This window comes from Oreochromis aureus, linkage group 3, assembly GCF_013358895.1.
Source record: "Oreochromis aureus strain Israel breed Guangdong linkage group 3, ZZ_aureus, whole genome shotgun sequence".
NCBI classification, from domain to species: Eukaryota; Metazoa; Chordata; class Actinopteri; order Cichliformes; family Cichlidae; genus Oreochromis; species Oreochromis aureus.
Genome location: NC_052944.1, coordinates 14,692,498 through 14,710,239, shown reverse-complemented (window position 1 = coordinate 14,710,239; position 17,742 = coordinate 14,692,498). Strand labels below are relative to the sequence as shown.

Genomic DNA, 17,742 nt, shown 5'->3' with positions numbered 1-17,742 from the left:
TAATTCCATCTTTAACACCAGGTACGGGTACTCTTGATTTGACTCCCAGTTTATATTACAGTACTGACGAGTACAGCAATCATGTCTGGAAATGGAAGAATCATTGATAGGAATTAGGCGACACAAAAAAGACAGACTCCAGAGTGTTTTCTCAAAGTGAAGTTTTAGTTTTTAGCACATTATATTTTTTTCTCCATTCTACACTTCCCTGTAATGATACATACAGTAGTAAGCCACTCTACATTCAAACCCCCCCACCACTGTGTTGGTCCCCAAAATATACATCTTCTTCGTCTGCATCATCTTTATCATTTTCTCTTGTTTTTTTTTTCTTCAACACAACAAACAGACCATTGGGCAGACAGTGCAAATCTAGAAATTCAGTGAAATTGCTACGTAATGCAGTAGTAGGTTTCGGTAACGTTATATTCTCATTCTGTTGCTCTGACTTATTGCCATTCTATCGTGTCTATGTCTTTTCTTTCCTCTATCTTCCCCCTCCTCTGTTTTCTTTTTTTTGTCTTTACTGTCTGTCTTTCATCGGATCCACCCACATCGCCCCTCTGACTTAAAGCATTTGTTAAAATCTGGCCTCCTGAAAACGGCCACAGAGAGGAAATGCGAGCGTCCATGAAAGCAGTGCTTGATGGCTGTCTGTGAGGCGACACCAGAGCTCTCTACAAACACTCTCTCCTCTCTCACTTCCTGTTCTGGAGCAGCTCCTGATTGGATGGCAGAATGCTATAATCGAGGAATATTAGTATTAATCATTATTATGGAGAATTCTTGAACAGTGGGAGCTGGGGTCATCCCAACAACAACAATCAAGAGGGTTTGTGAGTAAGCAACCCAAGACAAAAAAAAATCATGAAGCAAACCAAGTTTAGTGACAGCGAGGTCAAATTTTGTCTCTGTTCGATTGTGTTTCTGAGTGTCACCTGCCTGAATCAAGACAATGTTTGAAATCCCAAAAATGGAAGGGTCTCTCGTTGTCAGCCAGGTGGCGACGTGTAGTAAATTATAGGATTAAAGAAAGAAAATGTTCCACTTGTTTTTGGAGTTTTAGGCGATTGAGGTTGACGACGAAAATCGGACTTTGGATTTTTGCACTCTTTTTGCAAAATACAATCAAAGAAAAAAGTCTAATTAATGAAACCAGCACCAATAACTTATCTGTAGTTGCCCGCTTCTAGCGTTACCCATAGACTTCAGTGGTGTTCAGTTGTCCTGTTGTTATAACTTAGGCGCCTTTATGTGACAGTAGCTTTCAAACAGTCGCACAATGAGTACCAGAGCTTTGTGCTAAATTGACAAAATTTGGTTTTTGGCGTCAAAGGTGACAGAAGTTGTAAGGTCTTTATAAAAAAGAAAGGAAATAAAACGCAAAGCCGCTTCGCCAAAGTTTGAAAGCAACAAACCTGTTTGGTACGAAGCTGGAAACGATTTCGAAACATTGCTGATTCAGACAAGTTTTTAAGTGAGCGTCTAGGAAAAAAACGATTCTGCGGGGTTTTTTGAAAGTTTGGTTCGAAGCAGCCGACAGGTAGCTCTGCGTGTCAAGCGTAAAAAAAAAGAACAATCAGTTTTGTTTCACGATACATTCGGATTCAAACCCTGTCCCACAGGAAGGAGAGAAGGCGAGAGAGAGAAAAAGAAGCAAAGAGACGACTGCTTTCTCCCGTTCTCTGTCGCTCTGTCTACGCATGTCTCCTGCTCGCCGAATCACTCACTGGATACACACTCAAGCACCCACGCACGCAAACACATGCGCGCGCACACACACGCACACACACAACCTGACCGTCAAATAAGGTTACATTTCCTGATCAAATAGAAAATAAATAGCATCAGACTCAGTTTTCCACAAAAAACAAGATTATACAAAAACCAATAAAATTAACAACATAATTTACAAAGCAAAATCATTTCTCATCAAATAAATCTACACAGAAGGTACCTTTAAGACAATGTGAATATCAAGGACGCAACAGGAGTAAAAACAAGAGTGGGAGGTAAACGTTTCAGTGTGACACCCACTTCCTGTCGTCACCCCCTAAAAAACACAGATTATCCTGAAAGAATGAAAATATTGCTAAAATAATTTTTTTTCAGTTTTTTTTCCTCCCTCTCTTGTATCCCATCACTCTATCATAATGATCAGACAAGAATAAACAGATTTTTGTTGGTTCACATCAAAAAAAAAAAAAAAAGCTTCCTCATCATGGTCACCATCTAGCAGCTTTAGGTCTGCTTGAACCTGCAGACGTTCCAGGTTCAGAAATCCAACTGGATTGCGGTGTTTTTCTTTTGATTTGACGCACATGCGGTGGGTTTCATTCATTCTCCTGTGTTGGGTGGGCTTTATGAGGCTTGGATTCGTTTCAATGTAATCCTCTGTGATGAGGTTCTAAATTAGAGAATAGACACACGTACACACCAAAAAAAAAAATCATCATTTGGTGCCAAATTAAAATTAAAGGTAAGGTGTGGAACTTTCAACCAATAAGAGATGATAGATAAAGCATGTTTTTATGACTGGATCCGAGTTTTGTTTGTGTGTAAGCAACACATTCACAATATGGCCTTGATTTCATGCTGTTCTACTGATCCAACATTAAGTGGCAGCAGAGAGCGGCGAAATGTAGAATTTGTGCCAGAAAATGCTGGAAAGTGAAGTAAATGTGCCCAAAACCGCAGTTCCTCAAATGACCACTTGAAGCTCTCCTGTTGAAATATTTATTAAGGGTGGAACCCAACCTAGCTGTCTGCTAATCTGACCCAGTGAACTACACCCACGTGGAAAGCGTTTGTGGGGTTGGTGTGCTCTCTTAGAGCTCGGTTAAGAAGCTCGATCATCCAGGAGGCGCTCAGACTAAAGCTGCCACTTCACCACACAGAAAAGAAGTCAGTTCAGGTGGTTTGTGACCAGGATGCCTCCCGGGCATCTCCTAAAGGCCCATGTATGCTCAACATTCTCGGCCTCGTGAATGACAAAAGTGGCGTCGTACCGCATCAAGTTGCGCTTGGTTACTTTTTGTGGCGATCGCATCAGTTTTCACAACCATTTTATTGACACAGATTTACAGATTAAACAGAGGGAGGTGCTGCAACAGTATTTAAAAGATAAGACCTTCTGGAATAAATAAACATTCAGTGATTTCTTTATTTATGATTTTGACCGAACCAGCGCTAATGTGGAGGTTCTGTCTGAATGGCGACGCCTATCATTTAGGAAAATACTGCGGCAAGTACCGAGTCGTGGCAACACCATTATTCGCAGACACGATGACCAACACGTCGAGGATTAATTAGCCATCAGTCATGGATGGATGCGTGGATTGAGGCTTTGCTACTAACAATGTGAACTAATTGGCAGTTCCCATTCAGTGTATGCACCTTGCTAACAAAGGTTGCTATCATTAGCCAATAACCTTCAAAACTTCAAAACAGGACTTCACAAACCAGTGGGTATCATCACAGAAGCTAAACCTAGCATATGTAGCTTGTTTTAGCTAGCAAACGCAGATGTTAAAAATGTAAATTCACCAGGCCTCCCAAACAGACAAAGTACATTCATGATGAGTAAGACATAAAATCATTTGTGTTTAGGACAAAACTCCACACGGCACCTTTAAAAAAATGATACACGAGCTTTAAACATGGAATGTTTGGGGATTTCTTTGTTTGTTTGTTTTTTAAATCCACCACACCACAAGTAATGAATGAAAGCAAATCCACCCATGCCAATCCAGTTCATTCCTCCCCCTTTTAAGGTCTGCTAAAGGGGAATTCTGCTGAATTTCAGCACTCACATTACAGCCTCATACATTTAACACGTGATGTGAATTCAGAATTCGAGTGGACCTTCCCCTTTATGATATCTGCTACACTAGTGTTTCTCCCATAATACACTACAGAAATATCCAGAGACATATGTATATATATAAAAACATTATCATCATCAGTAGTACTTAGAGTAGAGTAGAGTAGTAGTAGTAGAGTAACAAGTAAGAAGAAGGAACATTATTGTACTTATATCATCATCTTCATCAGCGGTTATTAGGGACTTCAGGCTCATCCTTTGGTGGAACCCGGCAGACTGGGAGAGGAGTTAACGCCAGAATCAGCCGTGTGTGTCTGTGTGTGTGTGTGTGCGTGTGTGTGTGTGTGAGACATTGTGATTTAAAGTAATATTCAGGTGCATGAACCAGCTGTTGGCGTGTGAATTGTTTAACCTGGATAAACTCTCTGTAGCTCTGTCCTCTGATATTTACAGTAAAAATGTACCTGCGCCCGCGTCTATGTGGCGGTTCGTGGGTTCAGCAATAGTTTTGGGACTTTTGTGTGAAATTGCTTCTTTTGTTTATTGATGTATTGTGCTATCCACTCATGAAATCAGCATCTCTGACCAAAAGATAAATGCGAGGCCACGGCGCAGACTAGTGCTCGCTTAGGCGAGTTAGAAATGTGTTAAACGTGGTAAGTGTTGCACCAAAAGAGATGTCATATCTCTCGTTTTGAGGCAGATTTGAAGCAGGCCAGCTACCGATTTCAGGGCACCGATCTGCCGTTTCCACGAATTTAAATGACAGTCTGCACTCGGACAGTATTTATCTTCTGGTCTGCAACATAATGTGTGTACAGCAAAAAGTGAACCAGTTTCACACAACTTTGTTAGAAAGAAGGTACAGTGTTTACCTTGGATCACCGAGTTTGCGCCTTTTTACAAAAAGCGACCACCTCCGTGACACAAGACGACAGAGAAAAAAAACAGTGGACTTGTTTTGTACCTTTTTCTGTCTCCCAAAACTTTTACCGTCATCTTCCTGCTTTCTCCCTGTCCCATAACCCTCCCCTCCCCCCCCATTTGATCTAATGGAGTGACACCTAGGTGGCGCTCTCCCCGGCTCCAGAAGAGGCCCCGCTGGGCTTGGGCTCGGGCTGGTCGGAGTGAGCTGTCTGCGGGGAGGAAGGGTTAAGCGTGTCCCCTCTCTCGCCTCGCTCCTGGAGGTTGCGCTGGTTCCTGGCGGCCTCCGTGACCATCTGCATCCGGCGCTCCTGGTACTCCTCCAGGCCTCGCCAGAGCTCGGCACGCTCCCGTTCTCGCTTCAGCTCCCTGGAGAGGCGGCAGAGAAAGGAAAGTAATTAAGTTTAAAGGGCAGAAATTAGACAGTAAAAACTTTTTTATTTTGTCCTGCAAGTTTATTGGCAGTCTCACATGGCACACTGAAAAGTCATAGATAGTAGTTCTTTAAAGTTGGTCAACAGTGAACTTCCTAAATTTCTGCAAAAATACCACCTACAACATAAAGTGTTCATATTAGTCCTGACTGTAGGTAAGAGTACTTGATTAAACAAATTAGATTAAACCATCGAGACACCAGTAACAAGTATGATTCAGTGCAGAGAGGTCTGTTAACACCTCTCTGCACTGAATCATACTTGTTAATAATCTGTCTCTCTTCCACAGCATGTCTTTTATCAAGTCTTCCTTCTCTCACCCCAACTGGTTGCGGCAGATGGCCCCGCCCCTCCCTGAGCCTGGTCCTGCTGGAGGTTTCTTCCTGTTAAAAGGGAGTTTTTCCTTCCCACTGTCGCCAAAGTGCTTGCTAATAGGGGGTCACATGATTGCTGGTTTTTTTCTCTGCATGTACTATTGTAGGGTCTGCCTTACAATATAAAGCACCTTGAGGCGACTGTTGTTGTGATTTGGCGCTGTATAAATAAAATTGAATTGAACTGAATTGATTGACCTCTACTTTTAATATACGGCGAGGAGGAATTTTAAGGTCAAGAAATTAAAGTAAAGCATCTTTTTATTATTATTCTCTGACTAGTCTTTGTCTTAGTACACTTTCACAGATTCACTTCACATTTCCAGATGTTCTGACATTTTGCTAGTAAAATTAATGTTGTCAAATAGCTGATCACAAACCGTGATGCTACCATCACCATGCTTTATAGATGGAATAAGATTCTGATGCTAGGGTACAGTGTTATTATTTCCCTGAACACAACACACAGTCACAAGCATTGTTCATACAGCCTACTGGTTTATCCAAATGGACTTTACATGTAGCAAAATGCAGGCTAGCACTTTCTCAGTGTTCCCTTAAACCTGACCAATAGCAAAAGAGATAGATACTCTGTTAACTCTTTTTTGTCTTAGGTTTCAAGAAATCTTCTTTGTTTGTTCCACATTTGTGTTGTGAAGATTAGCCTTTGATAGCTAGCAGTCCTTGTTTGAGTCCTTTTCCTTTAACTATAATTTATATCAGACTGCCATCCCTGACTCTAACTTCAGCTTCTATTAAAATGCTAATTCTCACAGATATGTAATTCTAGATCTAGTTCGTGAATAACAGAGTCCAAAATTTCTATCCTAAGCGAAACTTAGATAAATACATCCAGTCTTTACTTCAGCACTTAACAAATAAAACATGTCTTTTCATTAAGAGATGATCAAACTGCTGAACTATCCCTGTAGATTTTATTTTCCTCTGGTATCTACTATCTTGAGGTTGAGGCTGGAATTATGATGTGATCCGTGTCCAAAAGATGACCTAAGCGATACATACTTACAACGTGAAATACAATGTGACGGATAATGGAACAAACACCGCCTAAAAAATGACTTAGTTCTTAGTTTCTTCCTCTTGTTGTCACCGTCGTATCCAGTGACACAAAGACACGCACAAAAACAGTGAGTCACACTCACTTCTGTTTCTCCACTTTGTAGGAGGCAGTGAGGTCATCAAAGAGTTTGCTGTTCATCTCCATGAAGGTCTTCAGCACGTTGTAAATCAGAGACACGATGGTCCTGGAGAAACACAGATGGGTTATTGATCTGGCTCATCAAATGCTTCAATGATGGTGAGAATATGAAAAAAGTCATTTGGTGTGTACCTAAAAGTTTGAATTAATAAGGATTATCTCTAGTGAAAAGTAACAGGAGCTTGTATAGTAGTATGGCAGTATAGCATTAGGGTCTGAATACTGTGTGTGATGAAGACAAGAATAACAGGACTTCTGTTATGTCTAACTTAAGGGTTCATACCAACAATTATTTTCATTATTCAACTAATTTGTAGCCTAAAATATGACAAAAGATCTTCCCAAATGAACTAGCCACTAACAGTCTAAACTCATAGACTGAATATAAAAGATGGACACCAGCCCCTGCCTACTTTAAGCTGTAAAGCTTTGGCCTGAGTATTTTACATGTTGCCATCTTGGGGGTTTGTAACCGAATATTACAAATGAGGAGCAGATCTCAGTGAGAAACGGAGGGTTATGCACGCTCGTGGTGTATCATTGTGTGAGCCACACGGCTGCAGACTCCTTTTTGACTCTAATGGGACTATAAATTGAAAGTGAACATCAGGCTGTATTCAGAAGGACTTGAAGCTAACGACTAAGCCTGTGAACCCATCAGGACCTTTTTGTAACCAAAAGACCCTCCATTGGCTTCAATCTTCAGGCCTGTAAGTTACTTCCATCTTTGATACAGTCTGTGTCGTAAAGCATTGTTCAATTGGTCAAAACATGGGACGGAGAAAATCTGGAATGAGGTATTGTTTTTCAGGAACGTCTTGACACATGCAGGTAAGTAAATCCCCAAAAGTTGAGTCTGTTAATCTGGATGTGGCGTTTTCAGTGGGAGAAACATGACAGTGATAATGTAGAGATTTCAAGAATTCACAAAAATGTCATCAAATATGATACACTTGGCGTTAAAGGTTTAATCACATAAGCTGCTTTTTTCCTCGGTGGTGCTCCCCGATGACCCTTTTCACCCTCTGACTGGACAAGTTGTTATATTTGCTTGTAACAGAGGTTAAGCTCCAAGAGGAAAAGCTACAAACAAAAAGTTATGATGGGAGTGGTTATGCGTGCCACTGACTGGTTCCAGTGCTCCTTGGAGACTCTGTAGAGGGTAGCGAACACCAGTGGAAGGATGACTTGACAGTTTTCCTCAATCAGACTGAGGATGTATTCATTGTTCCAGAAGTAAAGAGCCCGCTCCGCTACCTAAAACACACACACACACACACACACACACACACACACACACGGACACAAAGAAGAGTTGATTTTCTTTCATCAGAGTTGTGCAACATTCTTTTTATTAAACTGCTTCGTCTAAGAAGTAACTGATTTTCCAGCCTAATACCTGGAGGTAATCAGATTACTATAATCACATTTGTTTTAATCCTGTCTACACCCAAAGCAGTTTTAATCTGTGAGTGACTTCTGTGGTTATTGTTTCCACTTCTGTGTTACCTGGAAGTGAGGACTGGAGATGCAGGCTGCTATCTGCTTGAAGAGCGGCTCCTGAATCCGCATGAACTGAGATGGCTCTATCACATCCAGGATCTCCTCGATCTCCCCCAGGAACATCACCTAAGTGCGTGCACATTTTTTAAAAATGCAGATAGAGAGAGATAGAGAAGGACGAGTTAAATCGACACAGTTGCAGCGATGCAACAGTTGGGGGGGAAAGAAACATCAACAGCTTTTTTGTCGTCATCGGTCTCACCTCTTTCTGCGTGCAGGTTTTAGGCCAGTACTTGAGCAGCCCTCTGATGATCTGCAGAGCAAATATGAGCACACATTAAGAGAAATAAACACTGAAGCCATTAGCTCAGCAGGGTAGCTGGCTGACATCCATCTCTACCATCTCCAATGAGTCATTTCCATGCTCTGGCTTTTGCATTAAGAATAATGTCTTTAAGTTTTCACTGACTCTCACTCTCACAGAGGTTCATTGGTGAACTGGCTGCATGGGTAACATTAACCATACTGCTTAAAACTCCTACTTGCTATCTGTCTAAAGTCTGGGAACATGGGGTTATTTTCTTTATTATTAAAAAGGCAAAAAAAAAAGGAAAGATTTTTAAAAACATATTAAACCGGTTTCTTCGGGGGGTAAAACTAAAAAGGCATGCAGCTAACTGTTCAGAATCATTTTGAATTTCCTGTAAAGTGTGAACAGAAATATATCTAAACCAAAATAATGAAATCAAATCAGAAAAAGATCAAATGACTTAGTTTCAGGAAATTCACAACATATGGCTGCCCCTCGCTGAGCCTGGCTCTACCGATGATTCCTTCCTCTTAAAAGGGAGTTTTTCCTTCCCACTGTCGCCAAGTGTTTGCTCATGGGGGCTCATCTGGTTGTTAGGGTTTTCTCTGTATTATTCAACCCAGTATCAGCAAAACGTGTAATAGACACACCGGTCCACCGTGTCCATGCTTTGCCTCTCCAAAATGTGAAATAGACATCCACGCAGAAGTTGCAGTACCAGCAGGGGGAGATAATATCTTTAAAGCCAAGAAATCAAAAAACGTATGGAGTATATTCCAGAGTTATAATCGTCAGAAATGATTAAGCTAATATGTGTTTACATGTCAATGTGTTAATAATGTCAGTTTAAAACTTGATTGTTGATCCCGTGATTATTTTATTGTTTGCAACTTTTATTGTTTGCAACTTACTGCAACTTCTGCGTGTGTATTCCCTTCACGTTTTGGAGAGGAAAAGTGTGAAATGGACACACTTTGCGGTGATATCAGGTTGTATTTTTGCCAGGTCTTTACTTTACAATCAAGAACGCTTTGAGGCGACTTTGTTTTGGTGCTTTATGAATGAAATTCAATTCATCCAATAACTTTTTGTGAGTTTATCTCTACAGCTGTCTTTCCTCACTTCACAAATAGTCAGATGACCCACTGTTTACCTTAAAGTATTGATTCATACAGCTTTGAAGCTTCTATGATTATTCACATGCATTATTTTCTCCCATATTTTCAGTTCTTAGGAAAAAACAGAAAATCTTTATAAAACGTGTTGGAATAAGTACAGCGAATGACGAAGCAGTCTTACATATTCAGTGACTGTAGCATCTTTCTCCATAAACTGCACCACACAGTAGGCCAGCTGTAACGACAGAGAACACGGGGTTAAGCACACACAAACTGTCACACTCACACCTACGCACTCTCTCTCTCTCTGGAGCTGTCAACGAGACAATGGGGAATTTAGCACTTATCCCTCAGGATTACACACTGCTAAAGATCGGAAAGACAAGTTTTCCAAATGTGCGCGAGTGCGCGTACGTGTGAGTGTGTTTCTGCAGCTACATCAGCTTTTGTCTCCTCTTATATTAGCGGCAATCATTTCCTATTATTCTGAGATTGTGTGTGCATTTGTGTTTGCATATGTGTGTTCTGCGGTTGCCCCCTCCGCCCAGGCCGGTTGCCGTGGCGAGTGGGCACCGTGGCGACGGAGACTGTGTGTGCGTGTGTTTACTTCGGAAGGAGTGATGTCACACACACAAAGTCCCTTAAGGGCAATGTGAGATAGAGGTTAGACCTCTTGTCTCTCCCCCTCCGTCTGTCCTTTGACTGGTTCCCAGTATTACACTACTGGTTCATTTTATCTTCATAAGTTAGATCCGAAGTGACTCAATTAAAAGTTTTTTTGGTTTATACTGTCATATATTGATGATGTTTTTAGATCTTTTTGTAGGACAGTTCTTTCCTTTGTTGTTCCTTCCTTTGCCACCTCGTTGAACTGCAGCATCATTGTCTGCCTCACTGTCTGAGCTTTCATCTCTTGCAGATTTTTCTGTCTAATCTCCCCTTTTCTCCATACTGGCTACCTTTCTTGTTCATCTTCTTCTCTCCCTTCATCCAAGACTTTCCTATTCCTTCACCCGTGGCACAACGTGGTTACAAAAATACAGTGTAAGAGGGAGCGGCGGCTAAAAAAGGGAGTGTTGAAAGCTGGAATATAAAGAAAGCAGGAGAAAAGAAGAGGATTAAAATAAAGTGGGCAAACTATTTAAAGCATTAGTGAGGCATTTGAGAGACTTCGGGTAAATATGACATTGGATTCTGCTGTCAAGTCAAGGTTTGCGGTTGCATGAGGTCATTGCTAGGCAGGGATTATGTAGTAGACTTCTGTGGACCTTTGTAAAGATTTTACTGATATTGATTTGTCAGGATGACAGGTCAAATTAAGCTCTATTTTTGAAGCTGAAGTCATTCTGGCAATCTCTACTTGATATTCTGTCAGGATATGCAAGGCAAGCCCTGCTTGCCCAAAAAAACCTAGCAAAAGACATTAATTAAAACCCAAGTGAGCGCTATCTCTGTCCTTGCATCTCAAACAATTTGTTCCATGAGCTTCTCTCATTGCCTGTTTGCACCATCTTTTAAATTACTGCCATCTTCTGGCCACAGTTGGCTAGTGTCTCTGAAAGCAGCTCTGCTTGCCCCTGATTCCATTGAAATCTGTAGTGCGTGTCTATTTCATGCACATGCCTGTGTCCAGTTAGTAATGGCTGGAACATGTCAAGCTAAGAGGCCTAAAACTTCTTCTGGTTGCACATGTGAGAATTAACTTATAGCATATCGGTTTTTTGCTCTTTAAATACAGTATTGGGATACAAATATCACAGCTAAATATAGCCTATGACCAAATCATCTTTGTAGTGTTTCTATACTGTTTCCACACTTTGGAATTAAAGGACATAAAAATACTGAAACCAGAGAAATGAGACCATCCAAGAAGGACTGCTTGGTTCCTAAAAATAAAATTTTTACTTTCATAATAATGATACACTTCAGTCACTTCAGTACACCTCACACTTCAGTACCCACAGTAACTGCTCAAAGCCTAACTATATGCTTAGGAAATTAAAATATGTGTGTTTTTAAAATCTGAGCGGCAAACAGTAGTCCATGGACCTGCAACCGAGAATAACAGCCATAAATCGCTCAGGAAAACCAACACACTTTTTTATAACACTGGTGACACAGTTAATGAGTGGCAATGGGTAAGGGGTTAGGAGAGCAGAGACCTCCATTTGTGTTCATGAATAATTTTGCCAATGCACAAGTGAATTTATATCTATTGCTGAAACACAATCCATTGTTGTTTTAAGAAGCTTGCAGCAGCCAAATAAGTAAAAAATTGTTTAGCAATGTTGTGTTTAATTTATGTTGAAGCAAATATATCTGCATTTACCGAAACATGGGGAAAATACTATGTTTGTGTGAGACAATGTGGACATGTTACTGATGTTACTTGTGTTATTTTCATCAGACGGCCAAAGACGTGTAGCTCCGTTTAATGTGTGATTTTAAACTGGCTGTAGGTGTGAATGTGAGAGTGTGGTTATCTGTCTGTCTGTACTAGCCACACGATGGGCTGGTGACCTCCAGAGTGTAACCTGCTTCCACTCCCTGTGATAGTTTCGAGAGACTCCAGCCCAGCCCCCTGAGAAGCTGTTCGGAAAACGGATGGCTGAATAGATGATTAGGTTTACTGAACCCACACTGGGGCCACATACTCTAAGTCAGTGATATCAATACATTCAAATGTATTTCAGTGCTCATCTTCTAAGATGTTTAAACAGTTTGCTGTGATATCATATTTTGATATTGGCATCCAGAACTAGGTCAGTCTTGAACAGCCACACCTACTGAGTACAAAACTGCCATCCACAAGACCCTGCTTCTCCCGTGACCCTGTCAAACCGAGTGCGTGTGAGTGTGTGAATAATTTATGTGTGTGAACCACAGGGAGAGGAGAGATGGGGAGAAATGTAGGGCACAGTGATGCTGAGACCCAGAATACACACAGACATTTTGTGGGGAACAAACTGTATCTTCTGCATAAGCAAACAAAGTATGGCACAAATAAAATGCACAGGCATGCACAAACACAATAGACTGGCAGCCATCTGTGTCACCAAGTATTATAATAACCCAGACACACATACTCGTACATAAACACCAAAAAAAAAATCAAAGGCACTCACACACGAACGTAACTCAGATGTGAGTGCGTCTCTCAGCGGCACTATCTATGACTCAACCCTGCCTCCTAGTGGTACGTTTGACACATTGCTAAAATGTCTAACCACCAGTATTACCAGAAACAATTTTAGACACATTAAGCTCACTTACTTCTTCTTGGGTTCATACATATATTCAAGCCAGATGTTTGTTTTTATCTGTTTTTAAGTTCAATCAGACCATTACAAAGAGATTCTGGTCATGGTGACAGGTAGAGTTTAGGATAGCTGATTAAACTGTCTGTCAAGAATAAAAGCAACAAGCTTGCTTCTACCTGGAGATCTGTTTTTATAGATTTGGTTTACAAAGACATGAATATAAAACTGTGCAAAAGTCTCGAGCTACCCTTCATTTTTTATATGTTATTTTATTCAAACCAGTTCAAACACAAATAGAAAGAAATGCAGTATATCAGGCAAAAACAGAGTTTGTGCTATTCTAAAAAGCTTAAAAGTTAATATTTGGTATGACCACCTTGATTCTTAAACACTTACCTGTGAGGTAAGCTTTCTCGTAATAATTTCTTTAAGTAATCTTCAGGAATAATTCTCCAGTTTTCTTGAAGGGGACTGAAAGATCAGTTCTGTTCTCTGTCAAGATGATCCCACACTGCTCTGTGTTGAGGTCCGGGCTCTGGGGAGGCCAATCCCCGACTGATGGTGCTTCATTAGTCATATCCGTCGTTTTCTCTCCCCACACGCCACTGCCATTCTTGTTCATAGCCTGGTCACTTCCCGGATCGATTACTGCAACTCTCTTCTTTTTGGTCTTAGTCAAAAATCGATCCATAAGCTTCAACGTGTCCAGAACTCTGCTGCCCGTATTATCACCAGGACCCCTTCCATGCACCACATCACCCCTGCTCTGCAGCAGCTTCATTGGCTTCCGGTTAAATACCGCATCAATTTCAAGATACGTTTGTATACATTCAAGGCTATCCATCATCTCTCGCCTTCATACCTCCCTGGTTCAAATCACCATTCCTGTTCGGTGTCTCATATCCTCTTCCTCTCTTTCTCTTTCCGTCCCTTCCCCTCGGCTAGCCACCATGGGGCGCAGGGCTTTCTGTTCCTCTGCCCCCCGACTTTGGAACTCCCTTCCTCCTGAGATAAGAAACATCACTTCCCTCCCTCTTTTTAAGTCCAGACTCAAAACTCACCTGTTCACAAAAGCCTATTCCACATAAGCTTTTCCATCCTGCTATTTTAATTTATTTTATTTATTTATGTTTATGCTCTATGTTTTATCCTCATAAATTTGTAAATTGTTATTTTTGTTGTTGTTGTTGCTTGTTCTATTCTGCTGTGTACAGTGCCCTTGAGTGTTCTGAAAGGTACTTTATTAAATAAAATGTATTATTACTGTGTTTTTTCTATCCAAGTAGGTTTTTTCACTGCATGGGGAGTTTGTTTGAGATCACTGTCAAGTCTTTTTCAATCACACACTTTCCAGATGATATTGCATGGTGCCTCTAAATCTGACAGAACTTTTCTATGTTCATAATTTGATCAGTTTTGACAAGTTTTCCACTACTACTGACTTAAATGCAGCCCCAAACCACGGCAGAGCCTCCATCATGTTTTACAGATAGCTATATCTCTCAGGTCCTGTGCGAGGGCTTTGCTTTTTTGCTAATTTTATCTTAAGACATGAATTTTATACACTGCTCATCTACTATAAATAGTTTTCAGGCCTGCCACTTCTTCTTTTCCCCACGACTTACCCACTTCCTCAGTTTTTTTAAGGACACGCCATGCCAAGTTATACTCTTCGGGAATCACCTTGTTGGTGCAAAAATACTATTTTTTGCATGTCAAACTGGGTTGTCTGTGGGAGTTTCCATAGATTTAGCTCAAGAAATGGAAGCAAATTATGTGTTTTTACGACGGGCTGCTAGTATCAGAATCAGAATCAGAGTACTTTATTAACCCCAGAGGAAATGATGTGGTCACATTTGCTTCAAGACAGTAAGAACAGTAACTAACTAAACTAAATTAAGTAATACAATATATTAAGAAGTTACAAAATATAACAAAATAGCTCTACTAAATAGAAATAGCTCTGATTATAAATATCCCAGTATATTACAGTAACAAAGTACCTAAAGAATCCTCTAAAATGGACTAAAACTGATTGAAGGCAGGTATTTTAGCTTGAAAATGTAACAAATACAAGCAAAGTACACATGAGGACACAGGAAAGTACGGCTGCAAGGAACATCAGTCATTCAAACACATACTGCATCTCTCCTCTGCATTCGGATGTATTTAGGGCATGAAACGACATCAAAAAATGTGACTGCATTCGTGCTGTTGCATCAAGATAAATGGGTGTCAAAAACTGTTTCCCATGCTACACAAAATCAAAAGAAGCTGACGGCAGGGCTAAGCTTTGTCAAAGAGTCTAACGTTAAAGCACAAATATAAACTGGTAGTGAGGGTAGGATAGTCACCGACCTGCGCGTGGAAGATGGAAAGGGACTTTGCCGTGTGTAGCGGGATGAGGACCCGAACCAGGAACTGCTTATGTTCAGACTTCAGCGGCAGGGCGAAGCCGTTTATGATGCTGGAACAGAGGAGATGAGAAGACAGTTAAAAGTGACCGTCGTTCCTCGGGGGCATGTGGGGGGTTTTTTTAATGACAAAAAGCACGTGTACGCCTTTTACTTAAGTCATCCTGTTTAAAAATCAGCACCACAACCCTCCAACTTTAAGGCCACCTGTCCAAAAACATCCCGATCACCTGTTACCAAATGCGATCTTCTAACGAACACGTTTCAACCAATGAATGGTGCGAATAGTGATATTTATTTACACGACAGCATCGTGTGTTGCTTCAAAAAAGAAAAAGAACCCTCCTCTGAGTCACACATGTGTACGCCTGTGCATTCATCTGTGCTCTCAGACTCTATTTTCGTACTGCGTCCGTTTCCGAGTGACTGGACAAGCGCGTGGTCTGCTCTGTTCACAGCTGCACCGGCTGCCCACAGAGAGAAAAGTATGAGCAGCAGAAGAGTGGGAACTAAACTTGGAAAGTGCGACGCTCATTTAGCTGTAAAACGGGCCGCCTGTCAGTTTTTTTCACGGGCGATTCATGTGTTTGTCTGCATCAGTCCGTCCGTCTGTCTTCATTTCTAATAGCGCTGTTGTCAGTTTAACAGAGGAGTCCTTCAGTAATATCTCCCTCCTGCTGTTCCTCTAATCTGTCTCTCTGCTTCCTCTCTCACCCTCTTTCTGAACGCCTCCCCGTCTCCTCTATCTGTGCACCGCATCCTCTCTCACCCATCTCTCTCCCGCACTCTCCATGTGTGGGAGGAGCTATAAATACCTCTGTTACCACCAACATGAATACAAACCTCTCTCTCCTCTCCTGCTCCCTCCCCTCCCTCCTTCCTCCACTTCTGACTCACTGTTCACTCACTCGTCCCCTCTCCGGCTCCATCTATCCCTCCATTCCTCCTCCTTTTTCCCTCACCTTGGACTCGTCCTCTCCCTCGCCTTCCTCCCTCTTTCTCCAGAGTAACCTCCTCGAGCCACCACTTGTTTCCGACATCACCTCACTATTGTTAAAAGCCGAAAAGTTACTGTTGGTCTCTTATGGCAGGAAAAAAACACTCTCAGTCTGGATACATCCTTCTTTTTAACTCCTTTCTAAGTATAACATCAGACAAGGAAAGACAAACACACAGGGCAGAAGCTAGACTCCATTAGCCAAAATTCCCCTGAGAGGAATTAATATTTATTGTTTCTGATACTGATTTGTTTGCGTTCTTATTGCTTATTCCTTCTTTGGTTTATTGTCTTAGTCTTTCCATTTCTAAGTTATCATTAGCACATCTGTTTATCTGCTCTGGCTACAGACTTAAAACACGGATGCACTTTCACAGCGAGTCTTCACTATCCGACATCAAGAAGCTGATGTGCATCTTTTACTCCCTGTCTGTGACTTTAAACTTGTGCCTTTGTGGGTTTCTCTGCCTTAGACTTACTGGAGTGCCCTTTGTTAGCATAATAAGATCATTAGGCTACTGCTACATAGCCTGCTAAAAAGCTAGGCTGTTATGTAGCTTTAGATTATGAGACAGCATCAAACCAGAACATCAGTAGCATTGCAGCTCACAGGTTACTTCACCACAGTTTGGGTAAAGACTCATTATGCGATGACTGTTTGCAAGGATGTCGTTCTTTTGCACTGCAGACAGATGGGCGCCTCGCCATCACATTAGCTCATCTGTACTTTAGCCGGATGAGCTAAAAACATTAAGCTAACTTAATTCAGACTTTTCTCTGGAGTCTGTTCTGTTTTAAAATGGCTTTCATGGCTACAGAAGAGGATTAAGGTCAGAATTCCCCCAAATAATTTTTTTTCAGTGGCCCTAATCCTCATCGGTGCAAATTGATATAATGCTAAGTACTCATCTAAGCTACTAAGCAGCTAAGCTAATCTACTGGAAGCATCTACTTAAATCCAGAACTATTTTTCTGTCTGCTGCAGATGATAAATTTAGTTGTTTCTGAGTGAAAGCAATATGAGCAATATGACTGGAAATTTTTATTTGTTGCCAGCCAACAATACTAACAGTAGCTCTTGCTTTGGTGCTAATTCTAAAATTACAACCCCTTCAGCTAATTAACAACAGAGCAATAAATAGATGTATACAAATAAATAAAACAGCTATAACTCATATCTGCAAATATGCAAACATGTGGATAAAATATTATTACTATTATTATTGCTATTATTATTATTATTGTACACTGAACAGTCTTATAGGAGCTAGTATAAAGGACCTCCTGAGGTACTCAGTCTTGCACCTTGGTGCTACTGTGCTATTACTCTATAACTACCAGTGCATGGAGTGGGTGTTGATCATAA

The 17,742-nt window shown here is 41.1% G+C and overlaps 1 protein-coding gene across 2 annotated transcripts in view; it reads right to left on the bottom strand.

Annotated features, from left to right (window-relative positions):
* Window positions 1-146: 146 nt before the first annotated feature.
* The window catches only part of ppp2r5b (protein phosphatase 2, regulatory subunit B', beta), a 54,480-nt gene continuing 36,884 nt past the window's right edge, over window positions 147-17,742 (bottom strand). For both annotated transcript variants that reach the window (XM_039609673.1, XM_031736799.2), the window contains 7 exons: window positions 15,324-15,432; window positions 9,887-9,940; window positions 8,540-8,590; window positions 8,284-8,403; window positions 7,904-8,031; window positions 6,719-6,820; window positions 147-5,116 (listed from right to left, as the gene is read on the bottom strand). In XM_039609673.1, the coding sequence (XP_039465607.1) occupies window positions 4,888-5,116; window positions 6,719-6,820; window positions 7,904-8,031; window positions 8,284-8,403; window positions 8,540-8,590; window positions 9,887-9,940; window positions 15,324-15,432 (793 nt within the window). In that variant the 3' untranslated portion in view covers window positions 147-4,887. The remainder of the gene's footprint in view (window positions 5,117-6,718; window positions 6,821-7,903; window positions 8,032-8,283; window positions 8,404-8,539; window positions 8,591-9,886; window positions 9,941-15,323; window positions 15,433-17,742) is intronic.